We start from the raw sequence: 23,000 nt of genomic DNA, 5'->3' as shown, positions 1-23,000 counted from the left end.
TACAAAGCGCTCGCGGTAATATATGACTTCTAACACAACTTTTGACTGCGGAATATGAAAGTCTGAAGGTAATCAGAAGTAGAGTTCAGAAGTTTTATAAAACATTTTGACCAATATAATTGGACGTGTTAACGTCAAAATCCTTGCTGCAAGTTCATACTATATTCTGAGGTCTGGAAGTTCAATTAAAACTTCATATGAGTATTTTCAAACATTAAAATTCACTATAAAACTTTACCAAGCCCTTATCCGTGATTAAACTAAATATGAGGAGACTGACGTGCAGTCATGCGGACAGACAAGCCGGTTAACCCTCTGACAGACAGACAGACGGACGGACAGACAGACAGACGGACGGACGGACGGACGGACGGACGGACGGACGGACAGGACAGACAGACAGACAGACAGACAGACAGACAGACAGACAGACAGACAGACAGACAGACAGACAGACAGACAGACAGACAGACAGACAGACAGACAGACAGACAGACAGACAGACAGACAGACAGACAGACAGACAGACAGACAGAAGGACAGACAGACAGACAGACAACAGACAGACAGACAGACAGACAGACAGACAATAAAATAAATACGAACATAAAGACAGACGAACGGACGTGCAGGCAGGCACTCACACTGAAACAACATCAGACACACTGACACACATTTTATATTGAATAACGCGCATGCGTGACGGGATGTCAGACTCGTACACGTAAATACTTATTTCTTGCATTCGATAGCATCCTCAGGTCTTTGTAGCATCTGGCACTAAGCGTTCCAGCTCTTCGCAGTGCAACGTGTCATCGGCAGTGAAGTTTTAACAGCTACGCGAAAACTAATTTGTCTCTATAAACTGAAGTATCGGCCCATTTCATGCCGCTATGTTCTAGTAACCTTACTGAGCTGCACCGATAGACGAACTGTCAAACGTGTCTTATTGAAAATGCAACATTTATTTTACACACATTCAGTCGGTGACCACTTTAATTGCGAATGGAGTAAATATATAACTTAGATATTGTATTATACGAATACGTCGACTGAGCGTTGGAAACTGTTATAGCACAGTACATTTACCAAACACTAAATAAGGGGGAACTAGTGTTTGACCTATCGACAGCTTATCAGATATCTTTGTTTGCATTTAATACGAACTTCGCAAAATACAAAATAAGTAAATGAAAATAATATTAATTTTCAAGAATGCACCTCGGAAAAATATATTTAAAGTCCTTCTAGAATCTAAACTGACACAATCTATCCAGATATGGCGGAATTAAGATCATTAAGTACATGTAACAATATATATTTAAGTTAATTGTTTATGGTATTCGCTGAGACCCCATGTAATTTGTTTATTTCGCTAATAATTAAAAAAATCTACTGCATCAACAAACGCACAAATGAGCGTTCAAAGAAACGCAAACCCCAGAATTTCGATTAATTGGGAATTTATATAGTTATTGTTAAAATAATTTTATATTAATATTTCCTTTAATTATGGTTGCGTTCTTTTAGGATAAGTTATTATAATATTCTTTATATCTACTTCTCTATTGAATGACTATTTATTTTAAAATGTCTTGCAAGTATAATATTATAATAAAAGAGGTAGCAAAATATCGTTTGAACGGTATTCCTGTTCCTATTCATCATTTGCATAATATGAACACCAATATGCAATAGATTTGTACGTATAATATAACGTATATTAATGAGTCCGAGAAGTCAAGAATCCTGGCATGTCGATATGAGACGCTATGTGTAAGGCGTTTGGTTTTCGTTTGGTGTTTTTTACGGTACCTGCGTAATATCGATATATTGATATTTTTTACCAAGATAAAATAGCTGACATGTCTGCAACCATTCCCGTGGTATTGACATCAACATGTGTCACATTTCATTTGAACATTTTACCTTTCATTGTGAAGAGATAAGACAACCATGTCGTTCGAAATGTGTAAGTGTACTAATTGTTTCCCTTGGTTAATTTCTTAAAAACGAAATTTGAATTATTCGTGCTACGTCAAAAGGGCGAAAATGTAAACGTAAAATTAAATATCATTTTCTTTTTGTAAAAATTACACGTGTGCACAATACTACTAAGACTACGACGACGACGACGACGACGAAGACGACTACTACTACTACTACTACTACTACTACTACTACTACTACTACTACTACTACTACTACTACTACTACTACTACTACTACTACTACTACTACTACTACTACTACTACTACTACTACTACTACTACTACTACTACTACTACTACTACTACTACTACACTACTACTACTACTACTACTGCTACTGACTACTACTACTACTACTACTACTACTACTACTACTACTACTACTACTACTACTACTACTACTACTACTACGACTACTACTACTACTACTACTACTACTACTACTACTACTACTACTACTACTACTACTACTACTACTACTACTACTACTACTACTACTACTACTACTACTACTACTACTACTACTACTACTACTACTACTACTACTACTACTACTACTACTACTACTACTACTACTACTACTACTACTACTACTACTACTACTACTACTACTACTACTACTACTACTACTACTACTACTACTACTACTACTACTACTACTACTACTACTACTACTACTACTACTACTACTACTACTACTACTACTACTACTACTACTACTACTACTACTACTACTACTACTACTACTACTACTACTACTACTACTACTACTACTACTACTACTATTACTATTACTATTACTATTATTTCATAATAACAATAATACTGATACTAATGATGCTACTAATACAAATGATAGATTACTAGTTAACAGTTGGACTTTCGCACTGACTTCACGCTGTGCGACTTTCATCAATTTAACAGGGTACATGGAGTACCCGTTGACACTCAGCGAACTGTCACTTGTGGTAATCGAGTATTTATTTGAAAAGTGAAATTGATTAGTCAAGCAAATAAAACAAGTTTAATGTATGAATGAATGACATAGCAAAATAACTTCTCGAACTGTAGCCCGATGAAAAACTTTATTTCACTGTGATTTTCATTGACATAGTCAAAGCTCTTTAAATTTCGGATTAAATCTTCAGTGTGTTATCGATGTATTGAAACGAGCGCAATTTAATTTAATTTTAACGATTTAGATGACGATATTGACAATTTAAATCTCTCAATCTTATACTTGAGTTAAACAGGAAAGAATAGCATTAAGTGGGCCCCGACCTAATCAAATAATTTAGTTGCTATTAACAGCCAGTATTTGTCAGTTGAAGAGAATATCTGTTTACAAATTCTTTTCATTTTTAATTTTATTCAGATGATGCCCTATATATAGATTAACTAGTCCCACCCATATGATAGGTTCGATTTCAAACGTAAACCAGAACAGTGTGAACATACCACGGTAGATAAATTAAGCTACTTGGAGAGAATCTAGCTGACATGTAGTTAACATGTTCATTTTAAACTTTTAGGACGTATTGTTGATATATTGATGTGACGGACTTTATTTATATCGCGCAAAATGCAAAAAAAATGCTTAACATGATAATTTTTCGCAAATTAAGTTTTAATGGATATGTGTTTATTTTAATAATATAGTACGTACGAGTGACATTTTGGGAGCAGACAGAAAATTATCGGTTAATAATTAACGTAAACCATTATTTTTTTATGAATGAGCCAACGTCATGCGTCAATGACCAATGGCCAATAAAATCGCGAGTTTGCGTTACTGACAAGAGGCGTGGCTTTAGCGCGTGGATCTCTGTTGTATTTTTGTACGGACTGAACTAGAAATGTGTTACGGAAAATGATATTTGCGAGAATTTAAACAGCCCGCACGTGTTGCGAAACCAATTGACCAATGGTTGATGCGTCTGCGAGATCTCCTTCGCTACAGCGATAGCTGCTTGTGTTACAAGAGCTGATTGCTGAGGACGTAGTGCTAAATGTTAAACCACCCGCATAATTTATCGATACAATCATATATAAAATAAAGATACATGTTCATTCCGTGGATTAATTGTATAAATATGCCTGATGCCAATGCGTGCCATCATTCCTGCGTCCTACTGTCTTGAAATAGTCAACTGTTGTGAGACAGTGAACCATTTTATTTATAAGATAGACGAAGATATTCCACGATATGAAAAAGGCGCACGCGATACTGAAGTCGACTAAACTTGTACTTATCGTGTTCATTATGCTTGGGACTTTGTGTGCATCGACTTTGGAAATGCCCACGACAGATAATACAACTGATGATCATCACGAAGTATTGGAAAAAATTGAAATTTTTAAAATGGATATTTTAAATAGGCTTGGATATACACGAACCCCGTCGTTCGCAAATGTAACTATTAGTATAGAGGAAAAACGGAGATTAATTCAAGAGTATAAAAAGTACATAAGCGATAGAGAAGGGAAGCAGATTGCAAAGCCGACGAAATAGTGACGGCGCCGTCGGGGAATATGTCGGCGACGACGACGAGGACGACGATGCGACACGCGTTGTTGCTAACACATTATACTCTTATCAATACAAAGGTGTGTACGATTTGTTTGCACTTTTACTGTTTCATACTATAATTTGACTTAGGCTATTGTTAGCTATTTGAGTATGCACATTTCTTATCGACTCAGATAAAAAAAAACATATATCCCTAGAGCTATAAAACAGAAAAGTTTAAACTATCTAACATGTCCAGCAAACCCATAAAATCAGTGTTTTAATTAAGTTTAATAAAATTAATTCAGCACAACCTCGAACTATATCATCGTTGAGAATTTAATCCCATTGTTCACAATTAAAAGAACCTAATTTACTAAAGTAAATTAAATATGAAATGGTTTGGTTTTAACAAATAAACTTCGATATGTTTTTTTTTATAATTTTACAACCTATCGTTTAAATTAGTTTAGGATGAAATTTGCAACACAAAATATCTTCTAATAATTATGTTTGTGTCTATACAATTACATACAGCATTCATTTTTTAAATATCGTTTTACATAAGATTTTAGCTCTCGTTTTTATGTACCTTTCATGTAAAATGCTACACAAAAAACAAATTGAAATAAAGGCGACAATTAATTTTTTTCTGAAATGTCCAAGGTCAAATCTTAAACAAGTTCACGTCTTTGTCATATGCGTTTCGTGTCTTCTACTAGTATATCATTTCGTGCGTATTACACTATTTTCATATTTATTTCATTGCTATTTTTACTGTTCATTCATAACAGTGTAGTGCCTACTAGAAGTATTTCATCGGAAATAGAAATATTTCTTAGCTATCTCGTGTCTATGAATTCATAGCAATATTTCTCTCCCTTTTTGATACAAACACATGTTAATGTATTAAGCTTGTAGAATAAGAAGAAACAACTGTTTGTGGTTTCCGTACAATTGACATCTGTGAGTAACGTTCCTTTTTAGACGTAATGCTGATAATTGATTGATTCATTTCGGTTATAACGCTTAACCCTTTAAGCGCTGGAACCGAATTTTGAAGGCCTTTGCAAACAGTTTGGATCTAGATGAGACGCCACAGAACGTGGCGTCTCATCAGGATCCAAACTGTTTGCTATTCTGATAGTATTCTTTGAAAAAAAATCTTAGAAAATGCTTATTTTAGAAATTCAGCAGACGACATTTTAGCAGACTACAAATTTCTCAGCATGCAAAGGGTTAAAATATGCAGACATTTCAGCCTGGGAAAACTGGGCTTGACGTATCTGCGTAAAATGCCATCCAATATTGACACTGTGCAGTCCACACAGGCTAATCGGGGACGAAACATTTTCAATTTTATGGTATTCTTCGTTTAAATGAAGTATCTTCTTAGCGAAAATTAAATTTAGGCGGTGTCGTACCTTATTAGCCTCGGCGGAGTGGACATGTTAATCTGTGACGACACTTTACGCACATGCATTAAGCCCCGTTTTCCCAGAGCGAGGCCCATTTTCATAATTTATTAGTTTTGCACGTTTACAGCGTCATGCGATACTTAATCACGTGTGGCGCCTTCTAACGTTTGTTGCATATAATACAGATACTGAACAGTTTTACTGAATGACATTTTACTTTGAAAACTCTTACCGTAAAATCATGATTGCATTGACTCAGAAACGCGTAAAAAGCAGACAATCGTACGAAGAAATTATCGTGATTATACGACTTAAAGCTTTAAGCCCATTATCACAAAAACAGTAAATTAATCAGTAACAAGTCGCAGAGATAACATTCCTTTTCACTTTTGCAACCTTTACGTCGTTTCAAAGGGCAAACAAATGAACCACGAGGCAAATTCTAAGCTATGAATAAAGCATATCACAGGAACTCATGATACGCACGCGCCTGGAAATTATACTAAATTAAGTGTTACATCGGACAGATTATGTTAAAGGCCTGTAGTATTCACAGCTAATAAAACTAAACAAATCTAGTAAATATGCTTTTCACCAGGTATTGCACTCACTTGCGAGAGCCTCTGGCAGATGTATTCGCTCAACACTTTGAGATGACTCGATCCTTGTTATAATTTCGCAAAATATAACATTATTGGAACTGGATGAGTTGCATATTTTTCAAAGTACTCGGAGATACAATATAAGTACACTCATCTGTATTAATCATTGAAAAAGTCGAATGCATTGATCTACCTACCGTAACAATGTAATGAGTTTTCGAATGCCTGCCTGGAATTTCCTTCTTGTTTCCTCAAAGCATATTTTACGGTTACCGTGTTTATAGGTCAAAGCAACAAGGTTCTTCTGAATGGCACACGGTGCGTTTGCAATGTCTTAGAAATAGCAAAACAACGGAATTTTAATGTTTACATTATTTGCAGTTGCCACTTATCCAGCGCATCATTTTAATTGTTGCGCACTATATGGTAAATTAAGTGTTGATAATGCTATCGGATCTGCATCTTAGAAATCATCGTCATCAACAACAACAACCACCTGATTATAAATGGCAGCAGTAGCGTTTAAATGATAATTCTCACGTAATACTCGTTTATCTAAATATGTAGACACAGAACGCACTAAGCGTTGATAAACTACTCGGTGGTAAAAATCCAGAAAGTAGTCCTGTACCGGAGCACATCTTATTGAAATATATTTCTCATTTACCTTTCATAAATACTTATCAAAGCATGTTAGAATTTAACAAATTTTCGTATTATCGTTATTTATTGGCCAATAAAGAAGGATTTGTCCCTCAGACGTGTACCTTTGTAAACATTACGCCTTATTCCCCCGTGGACAAGTTCATGCGCATCAGAACAAAAATTCGTTGTTTATTGATCAATCAACAACGATAAATAGAAACGTGCCTCGCTTTCGGAAAACGGGGTTTATTTCATTAGGTGTCATCTCAGATTAGCAAGTATAGTCAGAATGCTTATCTGATAGGACACTGCACCGTTACTGGATTTTTAAATACAAGAGAATCCCTTAAACGCAAAATTCGATAAAGCGAAAAGTGTCGTCATTGAAAAACCTTTGCTGACTGCACAGGCTTATATGTGACGACACTTGACGAAAATACATTAACCCATTTATGCCTAGCGTCTAGAAAAACGGCCGTGGCAAAAAGCGTAGACCCTGATGAGACGCCGCATGATGCGGCATCTCATCAGGGTCTGCGCTGTTTGCTTAAAGGAATTTCTGTAAGAAATATTCTAAATATAGAAATAAATAAACAAGAAATTCCTAATTTTTGAAATATATTGATCCGATTTAGAAGGACGGAAGAGTCTACTAGGCATTAATCGTTTAACCTCCGTTTTTCCAAAGCGATGTACACATGAATGCCTTAATAAAATTAAATTTCTTCATATTGCGCCTATATTTTTGCAATCAGAATATAACACATAAAATAAATAATGCTCGCGTCATCGTTTTATATGATTTGTCATTGAATAATTAATGATTTACATTCTCTGGGTTTTGTTGTAATGTTAATGTTAAACGCGTCATTATTTGGTTTTTCGCTTTTTATTATTACGAACACCATTGTATAACAGTCATTATTCATGTCATAATTGCTGCGTGCATTCATTTAGTTTTAAAATACTTATATAATACGCTAAACATTTGCCATTCATCGGTTGGAATAAAGGAATTTACCGTCTGAACAGACTTAAACAAAAAACCTTTGAAAAACGTGAAATTATTTGTTATGGCTAAGCAATAGATCGGGTGTTAAATATGACAGGCGAACAAAATGCATAGCACGCGAAACGCCATTAGTATCCATAAATGAATATAATGTTATCTATTCGAAATAACGGCTATATATCGTGGGAAACGATGCATTAGAACATGTTGTTGAAAATATGTAAATATTACATTGTGCCGGCTAATGGATTTCAGATGTATGTTCGCGAAAGATTTACACCTGTCAGGATTGCCTGTATGAAGGTGGTGGTCGACACACGTGTCATGGTCATCCGTAATCTATTTCTGACTGTCTTTGCATAAAGCCATTCTCATATAATATAGTATCAATATAAATTAATTCGCATGGTATTACGTTGCAAAGTCTATACATACTGTCCGTCGCGCAGTGTATACATGCAACCCTTTGAATAGTCTATATATAACAATTCATTTCATAGTGTTTACATACTGCCCTTTGCATAGCATACATATATACAGTCCGCTGAATAGTGTATACATACTGCCGTGGGCATAGTCTATATATACAGTCCGTTACAGACCCTAAACAGACATCAACATTTGTATACTTTCGACTTGTATTTTAGAAAATGCCTTTATTCCGGGCTAGTGATTAATGGATTTAATGTTAACATCATTCAACCGTGTCTAGAATCTTGTGAATATATTTGGCCGCCTTTCAACATTACAACAATTGCAGTTTCAAGACTTTTACATTTTGAAACTTTGTATTTGATTAAACGCCTATTTCTATAAAAATATTCAAGTGCGACAGCAATCGTGACGCTTGTTTTGTGATCGTAATTGTAACGCTTATAATACAAAAGCATTTTCACGCTTGGAATGTGGCATAATTTGTCACATTTGCGATGCGACATCATTTGTAACGCCTGTAATGCGACATCATTTACAGGTCTGCAACGTGGCATCATAAGTCACATTTTTGATGCGACATCATTTGTTACGCCTGTAATGCGACATCATTTACAAGCTTGAATGTGGCATCATTTGTCACATTTTTGATGCGACATCATTTGTTACGCCTGTAATGCGACATCATTTACACACTTGAATGTGGCATCATTTGTCACAATAGCGATGCTACAACATTTGTTACGCTGGTATTGTGACAGAAATTCTAACGCTTGCATGGTGACAGCATTTGTAATGCTTGTATAGTGACATTAATTTTAACGCTTGTTTGGCGACATCATTTGTAACGCTTGCATGGTATCCATGACATCTTTTGTTACCTTAGTATTATGGGCACAATTATTTCAAAAACACACCAGATTTCTTATTTTAGTTAACGCATTTAATATTATTGATTATCTAATAAAAAAAATCAACAACATTCAAATTTTAATTATGTGATGAAATGTCAGAATTCACGTTGAGAATTTAGGATTTAAATGCCCTATTTCATTTAATTCGCTTCTCGCATAATGACGGTGAACTGTAATCACATGAACATGAACACAACATGAAATAAACATTTTTTTGTTGAACATAAACATGCGAACGCGTTAGAAATCGAGAAATATGAACGCATATATTTATATGACGTTTACCGGTAATACTTGTCCGCATTCTGTATTAATAAATCTGAATATCATGATTCAATATACAGCACTGCAAACAAAAGGGTGTTTGAGTACATTGACACGTTTTGGAGGTTTATTGGCAGCGAATTCGTTTTCCCTTTACACATAATAAATAAACATCGTTTTAATAAGCTCGTTAATGTTATATCGAACTTGGTTTACGGCATGGCGCATTACAGTTCAAAGAATGCAAATATGTGTTGGTTTGAAGTTTATTTCATTTTCAAAAGTTGTATTTCAAGGTTTGCTGGTTTTTAAGTCGTGTTGTTCAAAGGCGATCGACGCTAAACTGAAACAGCTATTTGAACAAATTAGTCCCGCCAATTTTTGCTTTTATAAAGCCGTGGGTATTTCTCTTTGCACGGATAGTTTTTACAATGTAGATCATAATATGAATACGGTTCAAATCATTTGAAAGTCGAAATAAATAAACTTGTTTTTTTTTTTGCAAAGATTTGTGTGCTTTGATGTGTAAATACTTTTCTTTTTCAAGGCAATACATGTTTGCCTGATAATAACACAACCGTAACTGACACTAAAACTATAACCAACAAAATAAGCTGTCACAACAGGACGCTGCCATCTTTCATAGCACTTTAACCATAGCTGCCACCACCACTACTTACAGCTCCATCTCCCATGTGACCACTGAACACCACAGCTGTCACCACCACAACTTCAACCACTAGAAACACAATGATACCTTTACTGCAACTACTAACGCAACCCATTTAACTTTAACCGGATTTCCACATACTAGTACCACACATATACACATGCATGCAACCGCCATAGAAATCCAATATCACCATCATCATAATCAGCGGCTGCAACAACAACAATAACATAACCATCAGCATCAGGATTGCAAATGATTTTGAATATCGTCTTTTGCTTTATCCAATCATCTTTTAATTATCCGTGTACATGTAGTAGTATTCATTGCTTTCGTGTTTTATCAGCTTCAAATACAAAAGCGATACGCAGCATTACCGGTAATGCACACACTTGTAATGATAACATGTGGTTTTCGAAGCCTGTAATCATATGAGTCGCGTTCTGAGAAAACTGGGCATAGTGCATGTGTGTAAAGTGTCGTCCCAGATTAGCCTGTGCAGTCCGCACAGGCTAATCAAGGTCGACACTTTAGGAAACATGTACCCGTTTAAACGCAATCGTCATGTAACTGGGTGAATACCATTGCGATGATAAACTGAATGCAAATGACAATTTCGGAGCGTGTTAATTGATTTAAATATATATTAACACGTCACGTGCAAATGCTGCCCGCTTGTTTACGATCCTTTCCAGCTATTTTTCGACATCCATCCAGTTAAAAATACACAATTCCACATTGCTACGTCAGAATGTCGGGGGCGTGACATGTCTACGTCGTCATTAGCACTAATTTGGCTCGTTGTAGCTAGATTTAATTGACAATTACTTAAATAACTACGTTAACTTAACGTAAACGTGCTTCTACGTTTCCATTCGATTTTTGTAAACAACCTGCGTATGATAATCAATCCATTACGCATCCATATCGTAAAATCGCAATTAACATTGATCGATGTCCCTTTTATGGCGAAGTTATCGTACGTTAACAAGAAAAAAGACTGCGAACACGAAAACACAATTGTGTTTATAAAAAATGAGCAATCACGTTTGCGTATATTAAACAAAATCGGTATAAGAAAATCGAGGCTGTTATTGATATATCAGCTATTATTGTATATTGTATGTACGTCGAATTCAATTTTAAATAAAAATGTTTTTTGCATTCGTTGCTATACTATTTGTATAAGGGTCAAGTATGCGTATAAGACTACATTATGGAAACATCGTATTTAAAAGATATCGGGACTTCACGTTTTTGCTACGTGACATGCGCTAACATTAGATTGGGTTGTTTCGAGATTAAAACGTCATTCGAAATCATAAACAGTGGTCCATCGCTCGTGTATCGTTGAACATCAAATTGTAATTAAAGGCATATACAAAACAGAAATCTAGCACGATGAAACATTCTGGATGTAACATTGAGGGATGACCTCGTTCGTTAAATTTATAAGAAAGAACCATGTATGTGGACTCCAAGGCTAGACTTTGCGGCTGCGTGGAAATAAACAAATAAACACTGCCATGCTAGAAATATCGCTCCAGCAATGCGTATAAATAGCTCAAGTTTATGTAATTGTTTGTGAGATAGATATCTGGAGAATTTAATACTTCCTTTGAGATCTGCCTTTGGTTAGTTGTAAAAGTTTTGGTAATGACACTTTGTGCAGCACATGCATTGCACACAAACGCACCTTGCTGAGTGAAGAAAATAAAAACTGAATTATTCGTCATTGAACATTGTGTGTTAGTAGCTCATCTGAGCGCAACATGACAGCAAACATTCAGATGATAATAATTAATACCACTTAAACATCGAATATATCATTCGACTTATTCAATTTTTGTAACAAAACTCCCCAGACAAAACAGTATATGAGCCAACCTCTGGGAAAGCGGGGTGCGTAAAGTGTCGTCCCAGATTAGCCTGTGCAGTCCACACAGGCTAATCAAAGACGACACTTCCCGCGTAAACTGGATTTTCTTTAAGAAGAGGCTTCGTACTACCTGCTAATGTATAAGTAACAGTATTAACACTCTATCAAATGTTTATTTTTAACAATTTAACTTGCACTGTCTTTTATAGACGATTTTGTGTAACCTTTAAAATGTCTTAAATCAAATACTAATTATCTTTGATGATGAGTCACCACCACAAAGCACACTGAAAATGCTGTTTCAACCCTAGTAAGGTTAATAGATCTATTGAGATATCTTTCCACGAAGCATTATCCGACTGGCAAAAACGCTTACATACCATGTGTGCGTCTGACCGCAACATACCTCTTTGTATACCGTTCCAACGGCTTGTGGAAAGCAGAAGAAGCGGGCCAGTAAAGATGTCACTGTTCACCAATGTGTCTGTCTCGAACTGCATTGTTTTCGTTGTTCGCATTTTGATTCCAGCGCACTTTTATCACGCATAGCTGGGATTCCGCCTCGATGGTTTTACTGTTGTTTCAATACGAAAGGGTTGAAATAATATGATAGGCGGCGATAAAGGCATTGTAGTTAACGTTTGAGAAATGACATTGATTTTTATAATGATATTAAAAAGATGACATTTTATATAATGGTTGTAGATTATGTTTACATGCCAACACTGACACGTTTACTACAAGTCATGTGTAAAAAGGGTGCACCTACTTATTTGAGCTATATTCTGAGAAAACTGGCCTTAATGGATGTGATTTAAGTTCCTTCTCAGAGTAGTATGTGCAGTCCTTACAGACAATCACATTTTTCGCTGAAAGCAGTCCTTACAGACAATCACATTTTTCGCTGAAAGCAGTCCTTACAGACAATCACATTTTTCGCTGAAAGCAGTCCTTACAGACAATCACATTTTTCGTTGAAAGCAATCCTTACAGGCTATCACATTTTTCGCTGAAAGCAGTCCTTACAGACAATCACATTTTTCGCTGAAAGCAGTCCTTACAGACAATCACATTTTTCGCTGAAAGCAGTCCTTACAGACAATCACATTTTTCGTTGAAAGCAATCCTTACAGGCTATCACATTTTTCGCTGAAAGCAGTCCTTGCAGACAATCACATTTTTCGTTGAAAGCAGTCCTTACAGGCTATCACATTTTTCGTTGAAAGCCGTCCTTACAGGCTATCACATTTTTTTGTTGAATGCAGTCCTTACAGACAATCACATTTTTCTTTGAAAGCAGTCCTTACAGGCTATCACATTTTTCGTTGAAAGCAATCCTTACAGGCTATCACATATTTCGCTGAAAGCAGCCCTTACAGGCTATCACATTTTTCGTTGAAAGCAATCCTTACAGGCTATCACATTTTTCGCTGAAAGCAGTCCTTGCAGACAATCACTTTTTTCGTTGAAAGCAGTCCTTACAGGCTATCACATTTTTCGTTGAAAGCCGTCCTTACAGGCTATCACATTTTTCGTTGAAAGCAGTCCTTACAGGCTATCACATTTTTCGTTGAAAGCCGTCCTTACAGGCTATCACATTTTTCGTTGAAAGCAGTCCTTACAGACAATCACATTTTTCGTTGAAAGCAGTCCTTACAGGCTATCTTATATTTCGCTGAAAGCAGTCCTTACAGACAATCACATTTTTCGTTGAAAGCAGTCCTTACAGACAATCACATTTTTCGTTGAAAGCAGTCCTAACAGGCTATCACATTTGTTTCGTTGAAAGCAGTCCTTTTAGACAATCACATTTTTCGTTGAAAGCCGTCCTTACAGGCTATCACAGTTTCATCTTAACGTTAATGCAGTCTAGGAAAGTGTCATTTCTGATTAGTTTGTTCTAACCTGGGATTACATTTAACGCACATGCATTAAGCACAGCTTTACCAGAAAGATGAAACATTATAAAGGTTCTCTTTAATATATGTAATTTAAGATATCCTTGTTGCGGTGATTGTGCTGCCGATGATGATAATGAGATTGTTAAGTGTGTTGATATAACTGTTGATTGCGGTGTTTTTTTGTGTGGAAATGGCAAAGAGTTTTGTTCAACACGTGTCCTTTCTAAATATTTCAAACATTGAAACAAAAAGAACCGGCTTTTTGCATATATGAAGCCTTTAATGGTGAATGAAGTGATATATCAAAAAGAGTTTTCATGGACGGTTTAATACTTGAAGCGGTGGTTACATGTATGTTAAGCCGTAGAGCACTTTAAAACATCGTTTGTCAATAAGAATGAACTCGCAAAATAAGTAAATCAAGGCCTAGGTTTGCTTCGATGCATTTTGGCGTTTGGTAACAAGATAACCGGCGTTCTTACATTGGTGGGCTATTGATATGTACGCGTGGTCCAACAAAACATAATACAATATACAACTCGCATGCTTTCAGTTACCGTTAACGATGAATTGAGTGATTGAAGAAGTTTGTCCTCAAGATTTGAGTTTGAAGACACATTTTTGTCCGAATATATATATTAAAGATGTCCTTGTGCTGTGTATATTCGTATATGCATATGGTAATTGTATGTACATGCAAATGAACAGTGTTTTTCCGAAGAAGTTATATCAATCACACCTGTATTTTGCAACTTTGATGCAGCAATAACTACACATAAAGCACTAATGGCTAATTTGTCTAGTATGCAAAGCAAGTGCGAGTTTTCATCAAAAGTACATTACAGTTCACAAAGTATACCTTCTTTTTTTCGCACATATCTTGTTGCGTCGGGGAGGGCGTAAACACTACACACGTTAGCGACTTGTTTGCCGTGAAATCGGACAGGTTTTTGAGACATTTAATTATTAATTACTAATAAGTTTCACATGGTGTTAAAGTGGTTCAGTACCCTCTCCATTAAAAGTGACATATAAAGAAAGCCTTTCCGCTACGGACGTGTGTCCCTCCGCAACAATAAAAACGTTGCCACTACCGGTAGGTCGACTTTAAGGCATTTCAATCGTTATTCTACAATACACGTACAACTGGGAGGAGACACATACAAGTAAATAAAGGGAAGTGTACGGGAATCGGTGTAATTGGTAACATATTATTTTATACAACTTAAGTCATCATTTCGTTATAGCGGACAAATGAGAGAATGCACTGGTCTGAAATTTACAGCGACTATTTCGCATATGTACATCTTTTCATGTAAACACTGAATGGAATTGTTTTAATTTCATTTGCGGTCCTTGTTCCATAAGTACACAAAACAAGCACGTGGCTAAACAAGCTAAATTATGCTAATGTTATTTTCGCGTTTTTTTAACATCATATTTCTTAGTGTTGGTTTTCGTTCTTGCACAACGTCTAGACTAATTAAAATATCTTGATATAAAGGACAATGACAGGCACCGTAACGGAGAGGATTAAGTTTTGGTTATACATAACAGAGAGGATACTGAACCGCTTTCTCACGTGATGCTTGGCGTCAGGAACAATTCGCATCTGTGTGTGATGATTGTATCATGAAATTCGGAACAGTACTTTTGTAACTTCCACGGGCTACGTGCAAAGAAACAACAAATCACGCGCATTTACGCTTTACGTTATTGCGCTAAGTAAGGACGTGTCTAAATTTGTTTTGATATAACACTATACTTGAATAGCAAAGATAACAATAAATTTCCTCAATAAAATCCAAGCCGTTATAAATACATTTTAAAAACATACATATATAAATTAAGCACTTTCACCACAAAAATGTAATCAACAGATTGATTACTGCCATATGTCTCAATTGAAATTCTTCATCATTATATGTAAATAGATTTTGTGCGTAGCTGTTGATCCAAGCTTCGCACCTTAGATTACCTTTGTAAACGTATAATGAATTTAAATATGAAATAAACAGCCGGTTGGCCAGAAACTTTTCGAAATAGAAAACGGGCAATCTACAAACAGTTATCATATTTACATAAATAGGTAATTCAATTGACTATCTATATTTGTGAAGTATAGGATATGAAAATGGATACTACAGTGCGTTTTGCAACAATATTAACAGCATGTTAAGCATGAAACAATGTTATCTCTTATGAAACGGGATAGAACTGTATCACACTCAACTCTCGACATCAATACTGTTTGTGTCTGTGTTTGTGCCCTTTATAGTAGGAAGATTGTTAAGGCCAGAGCGTTTGTACTTAAAGGCTTTGTTTTTATATTTAGTAATTACAACCGTATTGCATTATGTGCACTTGTATATTTTAGATCTTATAAGTACTTTTGTTCTTTATCCTGACATTCGTTTCAAAGGAAATACTTTAAACTGTTTCGAAATCGACCGTTAAACATGCAAAAGTATAAAGCTTTAAAAAAAGGCTGTCGTTCCAGAAGTGGAATCGTGACCTCTCTTAAATGAATTGCATTTCAACCCGCAAAGTATCAAAGCCTGGTTGCGGTCAGTAAAGAATCGTTATATAAACGGTATCGCGTTAACTAGGTGAATTTGAAATGTATTTGGACCACTCATATCTTAAATGAAGATATTCGGCGATATTATTATGGTATGTCAATAATAGATTCTTACTGTGTTTTCAACAATTCCCTGATACGTTTTTGTGTGTGATTACTTTGATAAGAATTACTACACCACATTGACCACTAATTATTAAGCACGATAGCGATGATTTACGATACAATAAACCATCGAATCAAATAAAAATGTCCGATAAACCCCTAAAACAGGCCTGTTCGAAGAACGCGCGTTTAAATATTTAAAAAATGTATAGTTGATTCGTGTGTGACCCGTTGACTTTTATTTTTTCATTTTATTTCCATTCTTCTTGAGGATTTTTGTTCTGTATGCCTTGATAAACGATAAATAGTATCTAATATTGCGAAATAAGCCACGAAATCTGGCGAAATACCCCGTAATTGATTTGCGTGAGATGCAGCTAATAACTGCACAGAAAAAAGGCAATCGCTATCTTTTCTTTCATCCCATTGATATGACTCTTTATCTTTCATCAACACTAATCACACTCAACGCCGTATATCATTTTTAAAAGATTTTTTTAGATATGTCAAAAGATATGTTCCTATTGCCTCGCTTCTATTAAATGGTATATGATTTATATTACACAAGACTACATGCATCCAATATTCCGCTGATCAAGTTACATGTAACACTGGAAATAACGTATACATGTACAATTACCGATCCTCGTGCATTCACTCCTTTTAAATATCGAACATCAATTGATAAATATTTTGGAATTTCCCATGTTTATGCTCATGCTTCATATACGCAATTTTAATGCCATGCATATCTATGCTCCCTGCTGAAATAGGATGCTCCAAATAGAACGCTATTTGGTGGTCGTTGCTTCCGTACAGTTAATACGTATACATGCGATATTACCAAATATATTACAGGGACCTGTTCAAAGATTTTGGCAGATATTGAAGCAAGCCATTAAATGCTTTATATTGACACACAGCTACAGTAAAAACAAGAATAACATTAAAGAAAATAAAAAAGTAACACTCAACTGTGCTCGAACCAGTGACTCCTGGAGTAAAAGTGTAACTCTTAATAGACCACTCGGCCTTCCTTGCTGATACAATGACTGATGTATTTTATTCTTTATATATGCGAACCTCGTATAATGACAACAACAGATTTCTCCAACTCATAACTATAACAAAAATTTGCGCATTTGAAACAATTGTTTTTACTTTGTCAATTTACCAAATCGTAAAATGGTCCCTTTGAAATATATATTGCATCATTTAAGATTGCCGTAAAAAATTGACGATCGCAAACTTTCAGAGAGCTGTATTACACCCACGCAGTTGTCAATGGTATGCAACCTTGCAGTTTTCAATCAGATCCATATATCTTTGTTAATTCAACCGAATATATATATAAAAGCGCCTCATCATTGATGTCAAAAACACTTAGCCTACAGCCCTGTTTCATTCAATCGTGTCGCATTTCATGCACTGAAGAAAATATAATTACACTGACAAAGCACACAAAGCACAGTGAGACTAAAATACAAAAACGTTACATTCTTACAAGCGACCAAAATATACCTATTTGATTGTAATAAAAAAAACACCCACCAATAAGCAATACTTAAAACATGGTTTATGTTCTTAAGTTTACGGTTTATACGCACGACTTTGTCGTAGTACGTAACCAAACTGTTCATTTTGAATCGTACTCCAACGACACAAACACATGATGAATAATACAATTCTGAACATCAAATAATGGTGTTGTACATTATCAACATACCATTATAATTTTGAAAACTGGACACATCCATATGATCCCTCCCTTCCCTATAGGCAAAAGAATATGTCATATGTGTAACACATTAGATGATGAATTCCACTTTGTTTTAGAGTGTAGAATGTATTCAGAATTAAGATCCCAGTGTATACCATTTTATTACAGAAACCGGCCGAACGTAATCAAATTTATTGAATTACTAACAACTGAAAATAAAACGTTGCTGTACAAATTATACTGTTACATATATAATTCATTTATAGTAAAGGCTAGTAATATATATGTACCATTTTGATTTATCTACATGTTTAACGGACCTTTACAATTAACTGTAAAAACTGTATATGACTGTATTTGATCAATTGTCATTATTATCTTTTCAACGAAGGTGATCTAATATTATCGTTTCTATTATTATATGTATTATTGCAATTGAACGTACTATTACGTTGTATAATCATGATTATTTACTTTGTAAACACTGTACGCTTAATTTGTCCACTTGGGCTTTTAGCCTTCTGATGTTATGTTCAAATAAACTTGTAAACTTGCATGATCGGTCTCTTCCTGTCTGCGAACTGGAACAATACAAAGTATGCAGCAAATTTTGAAGACATATATAAAGGTTTAATGTTTCTTAAATAAATACTTCCAAGTTATTTTTCGATGTTATTGTTTGTATAATTAACCCGACACTAAGACCACCCTTTACGACTACCCGCAATTTACGACAAGCCGTTTATAAAAGCCTTTATAACAAACAATCACTAGTATGTGATCCCGTTTTCTGTATCGAGATGACTTTGCTTCATGCCTTAATAAATGAAATGCTTTGAATGACTCGATACTCATGGCCGAAATCTCACATGTTAACTTTTCATTGGTAATAAACATTAAACCTTGTAACATTATACGATGTGAAGTGTTTATACGATATATGGTTGGTAGTGTTTGTGGTTACATGCATGTTTAAATAAAGACCACGATTCAAACTATATAAAAGATTCAATAGGCTGTTTCATCCATTTAAATATAGTATTATCACGATGTCATAAATATTTATATATTTTTTAAATAGTTGCTATTTCATTTGTTTTCGTTTGTAAGTACTCCATTCACTTATCGCATTTCGTTAGGAATGTATTCTCACTATAGTTTCATTCCCTCTCTTTCAAGTTGATATATATAAACTTTTTAGCAAATTTATACGTTGGTATTTTTAGCCTTTAACAGGTTGGCCAGGTTGCATAGAGGTGTTAAACTGGTTTTACTATTTGGTTGTAAAGACATTAATCTTATCATTGTAAAAAAGAAATGTTTACAACTATCATCTTAGCTTTACTTTAAAAAGGTTCTTTATTTGGATTTTACAGCGCCATTAATTTAGATGACGAATCGGAAAAATGTTAAGCTTTGTTGTTTTGCATTTCCATTCAAATGATTACAAAATAGAGACTTGTTTGTCAAATAATTAATGCCATCTTAGTGATCATAACATAACCATTAAGTGTAATTCTTTCAAGACAAATTTCACTTGTCTAAATTGTTTGTTTATGTTTGGATACAAATTATACGGGAAAATTGCGTTCATGTAACATAAAAAGGTATTAGAGGACATAAAAAGAAAACAAATCCAACCTTAAACCGGTAATATACGATATAAATGTGAGCCATTTATTTTCAAAGTCTTTTACCAATACATGTATGTGACCAAGGAATGCACGTAATTAATTCTTTACTAAATGTGTGAGGTTCGACGCGTCAAACGATTTAAAATCCAAAGGTTTTGCATTGACCGTTAGAATCCTTATAAAACCATGTGATGTTTTATATCGTTCTGCTTTTGTCTTACTGTATAATTGTTACTATTATATAACCATATGGTCCGCCACTCGCCTTTAATAAGTCTATAGTGGGTTACAAGAATTTCTTACCTGAAAATGTTTCTGGAGTTAATTTTTTTTCTTAACAGCTTTTACTGAATCATTTTCAAATTGAAACTTTAATACGAAGACAAAATTATTTGTGCATGATTGACCGAATCTTCGATGAAAACCTAAGCTTAACAAAACATTAGCACGACCTATTTATAAAAAAGTAAATACAACGACACAAACAAACAAAATTCCATTAATAGAAACCTTATTTATGGCGTTCAGATAATGTTAACAGAACCAGCATTCCAGTTCAGAAAAGCATCGTTCACATAAATCATGAAGTATAAAATACTCATTGCATCAGCCAATGCATATCCATTAGCAGGAAATAGGATTTAACTCTTTCAGTGCGGGAACCGAATTTGGAAGGCCTTTGCAAACAGTTTGGATCCAGATGAGACGCCACCAAACGTGGCGTCTCATCAGGATCCAAACTGTTTGCTATTCTTATAGTATTCTTTGAAAAAAAACTCGAATAAAATGCTAATTTTAGAAATTCAGCAGACGACATTTAAGCAGAAGACAAATTTCCCAGCATGCAAAAGGGTTAAACAACTGTCACCGTTTTTCCCACATGATTATGTGCTGTGGAATAGACAGTTACGATCATTATAGATGAAATGTACGCATATTCATGGTGCACGCAGTAAAAGTTGTTTTAAATTTATCGTTTCAGGAGATCATCCTCCGAATGTGAACACAGATGCCTGGTCCATCAAGAATACAATACGAATGTACTTTCCAATTACACTTGGTCATCCGGAGAATGACTTTAATAAAGAACTTAAAATCAGCTCAGCTAAACTGAGAGTCAATATTATCAAAACGTTCCCTGACAATCTTGTTGATGAATTTACCGTGGACCAAATTATTCGTGTCAACTTGTACCAAGTACTTTCAATACACAACGCTACAAAGTATAAAAGAACGTTGCTCGATTCTAAACTGATCGACTTGACCCGACCCTGGTCAGAAAGTTTTGAACTGCAAAAAGCAGTACAGAGCTGGACTAACGATCATACTGCAAATATGGGGATAGAACTTGCTGTAGACTCGCAGGATATTAACGATTTGATTCAGATAGAAATGCCAGATCACATGAAAACAGAATTAAATGCATCAATATCCGGAGCATTGCCAACGTTAGTTGTGTACGCACAGGAACGTGAAATTTTGAAACGGGTAAAACGCGGGTCATCAAAGCGCGGTGACAAATGCAAACGCAAAGCTGGAGAAACAAAATGTTGCCGATATTCAATAAATATAAATTTTGCTGAAATTGGTTGGGACGATTGGATTATTGCTCCTAGTGGTTACAAAGGATTCTACTGCGCAGGGGAATGTCCGTATGGGCACAAAATGGCAAATAACTTTGCAGGAATCAAAGCACTGTTGCATTTGAAAAATCCTGCCAAAGTTCCATCGCCATGCTGCGTGGCAACAAAACTTAAGCCCCTTACAATTCTTCACTACGACCACGAGGGGAAGTACCGATTTACGGAATACGAAGATATGATCGTCACGCAGTGTAAATGTGGCTAATTTTCCGCAGTTTAACTTTTGATATTTGTGCCAGTATTAATGGAAAATTCGTCGACGTGACGACATCACACTGGTCATACTTATGGTCTTTTATATAAGATTGTGACGGTGCAAACCTTGTTACTGGTTTTGGACATTGTATGACACGGACCTTTGTCTCTTGCTATTCTAGTCCTTCTGCTCTCAAGTATAGTTCATTGTATGGTTGCTTATGGGACAAATTTGAACTATTTAACTACCATATTTATAGCCAGTCAGTTTTGCCGTCCTCATATCTACACGTTTATCTACATAAAGAACATAAATAAGATAATACTAACATCTGATGTCAATAATCACATTCTTAAAATGGTATTCAAAAATGTCATCTTTTTTATATAAAAATGTATAGATGTCACATCAATGAATTTCCACAACTCGACAATAATGATGTTACACTTTTGGACTCGTCATCTCTTTTATATTCTATTCCTTTGTAGATGTTGTACATACTGTTCTATTATTATTTATTTGTTGTTACGGATTTGTACTTTCAAAGTGGAAACCGATCCATAAAGAGTGCAATAAAAATAAGCACATTGCTATTGTGTTAATATATTATTTTGTTCCTAGTTGCTAGTACACAGTCCATAATAAGTAGCGTTCCACGATAAAACTGGGCATAAAACATATGTGTATTTTTACATGGTAATAATGCATTTTCCAGGATAAGGTATACATGTTTTTGCTATGATAACAAAATATTTGTGATAAATTATAGTTATAATTTCATAACGTTATCACGTATACGGGTTTGTAGTAGAACGGCTCATATGCAATTGTATCGAATAAAACACAACAATGTCTGCTTCACTTGTATGATACTATTAACGTA

At 35.1% G+C, this 23,000-nt stretch overlaps 1 protein-coding gene across 1 annotated transcript; it reads left to right on the top strand.

Annotated features, from left to right (window-relative positions):
- Positions 1 to 3,445: 3,445 nt before the first annotated feature.
- LOC127861671 (bone morphogenetic protein 2-like) lies at positions 3,446 to 22,707 on the top strand. Its single transcript, XM_052400359.1, has 3 exons — positions 3,446 to 4,503; positions 17,848 to 17,852; positions 21,261 to 22,707. Exons 1-3 carry the CDS (start codon positions 4,199 to 4,201, stop codon positions 22,124 to 22,126), a joined length of 1,176 nt encoding a protein of 391 aa, XP_052256319.1. The 5' UTR covers positions 3,446 to 4,198; the 3' UTR covers positions 22,127 to 22,707.
- Positions 22,708 to 23,000: the final 293 nt, after the last annotated feature.

Source organism: Dreissena polymorpha, chromosome 16, assembly GCF_020536995.1.
Source record: "Dreissena polymorpha isolate Duluth1 chromosome 16, UMN_Dpol_1.0, whole genome shotgun sequence".
NCBI classification, from domain to species: domain Eukaryota; kingdom Metazoa; phylum Mollusca; class Bivalvia; order Myida; family Dreissenidae; genus Dreissena; species Dreissena polymorpha.
The sequence above is the reverse complement of the archived record's forward strand: the minus strand, read 5'-3'. Positions and strand labels throughout refer to the sequence as shown.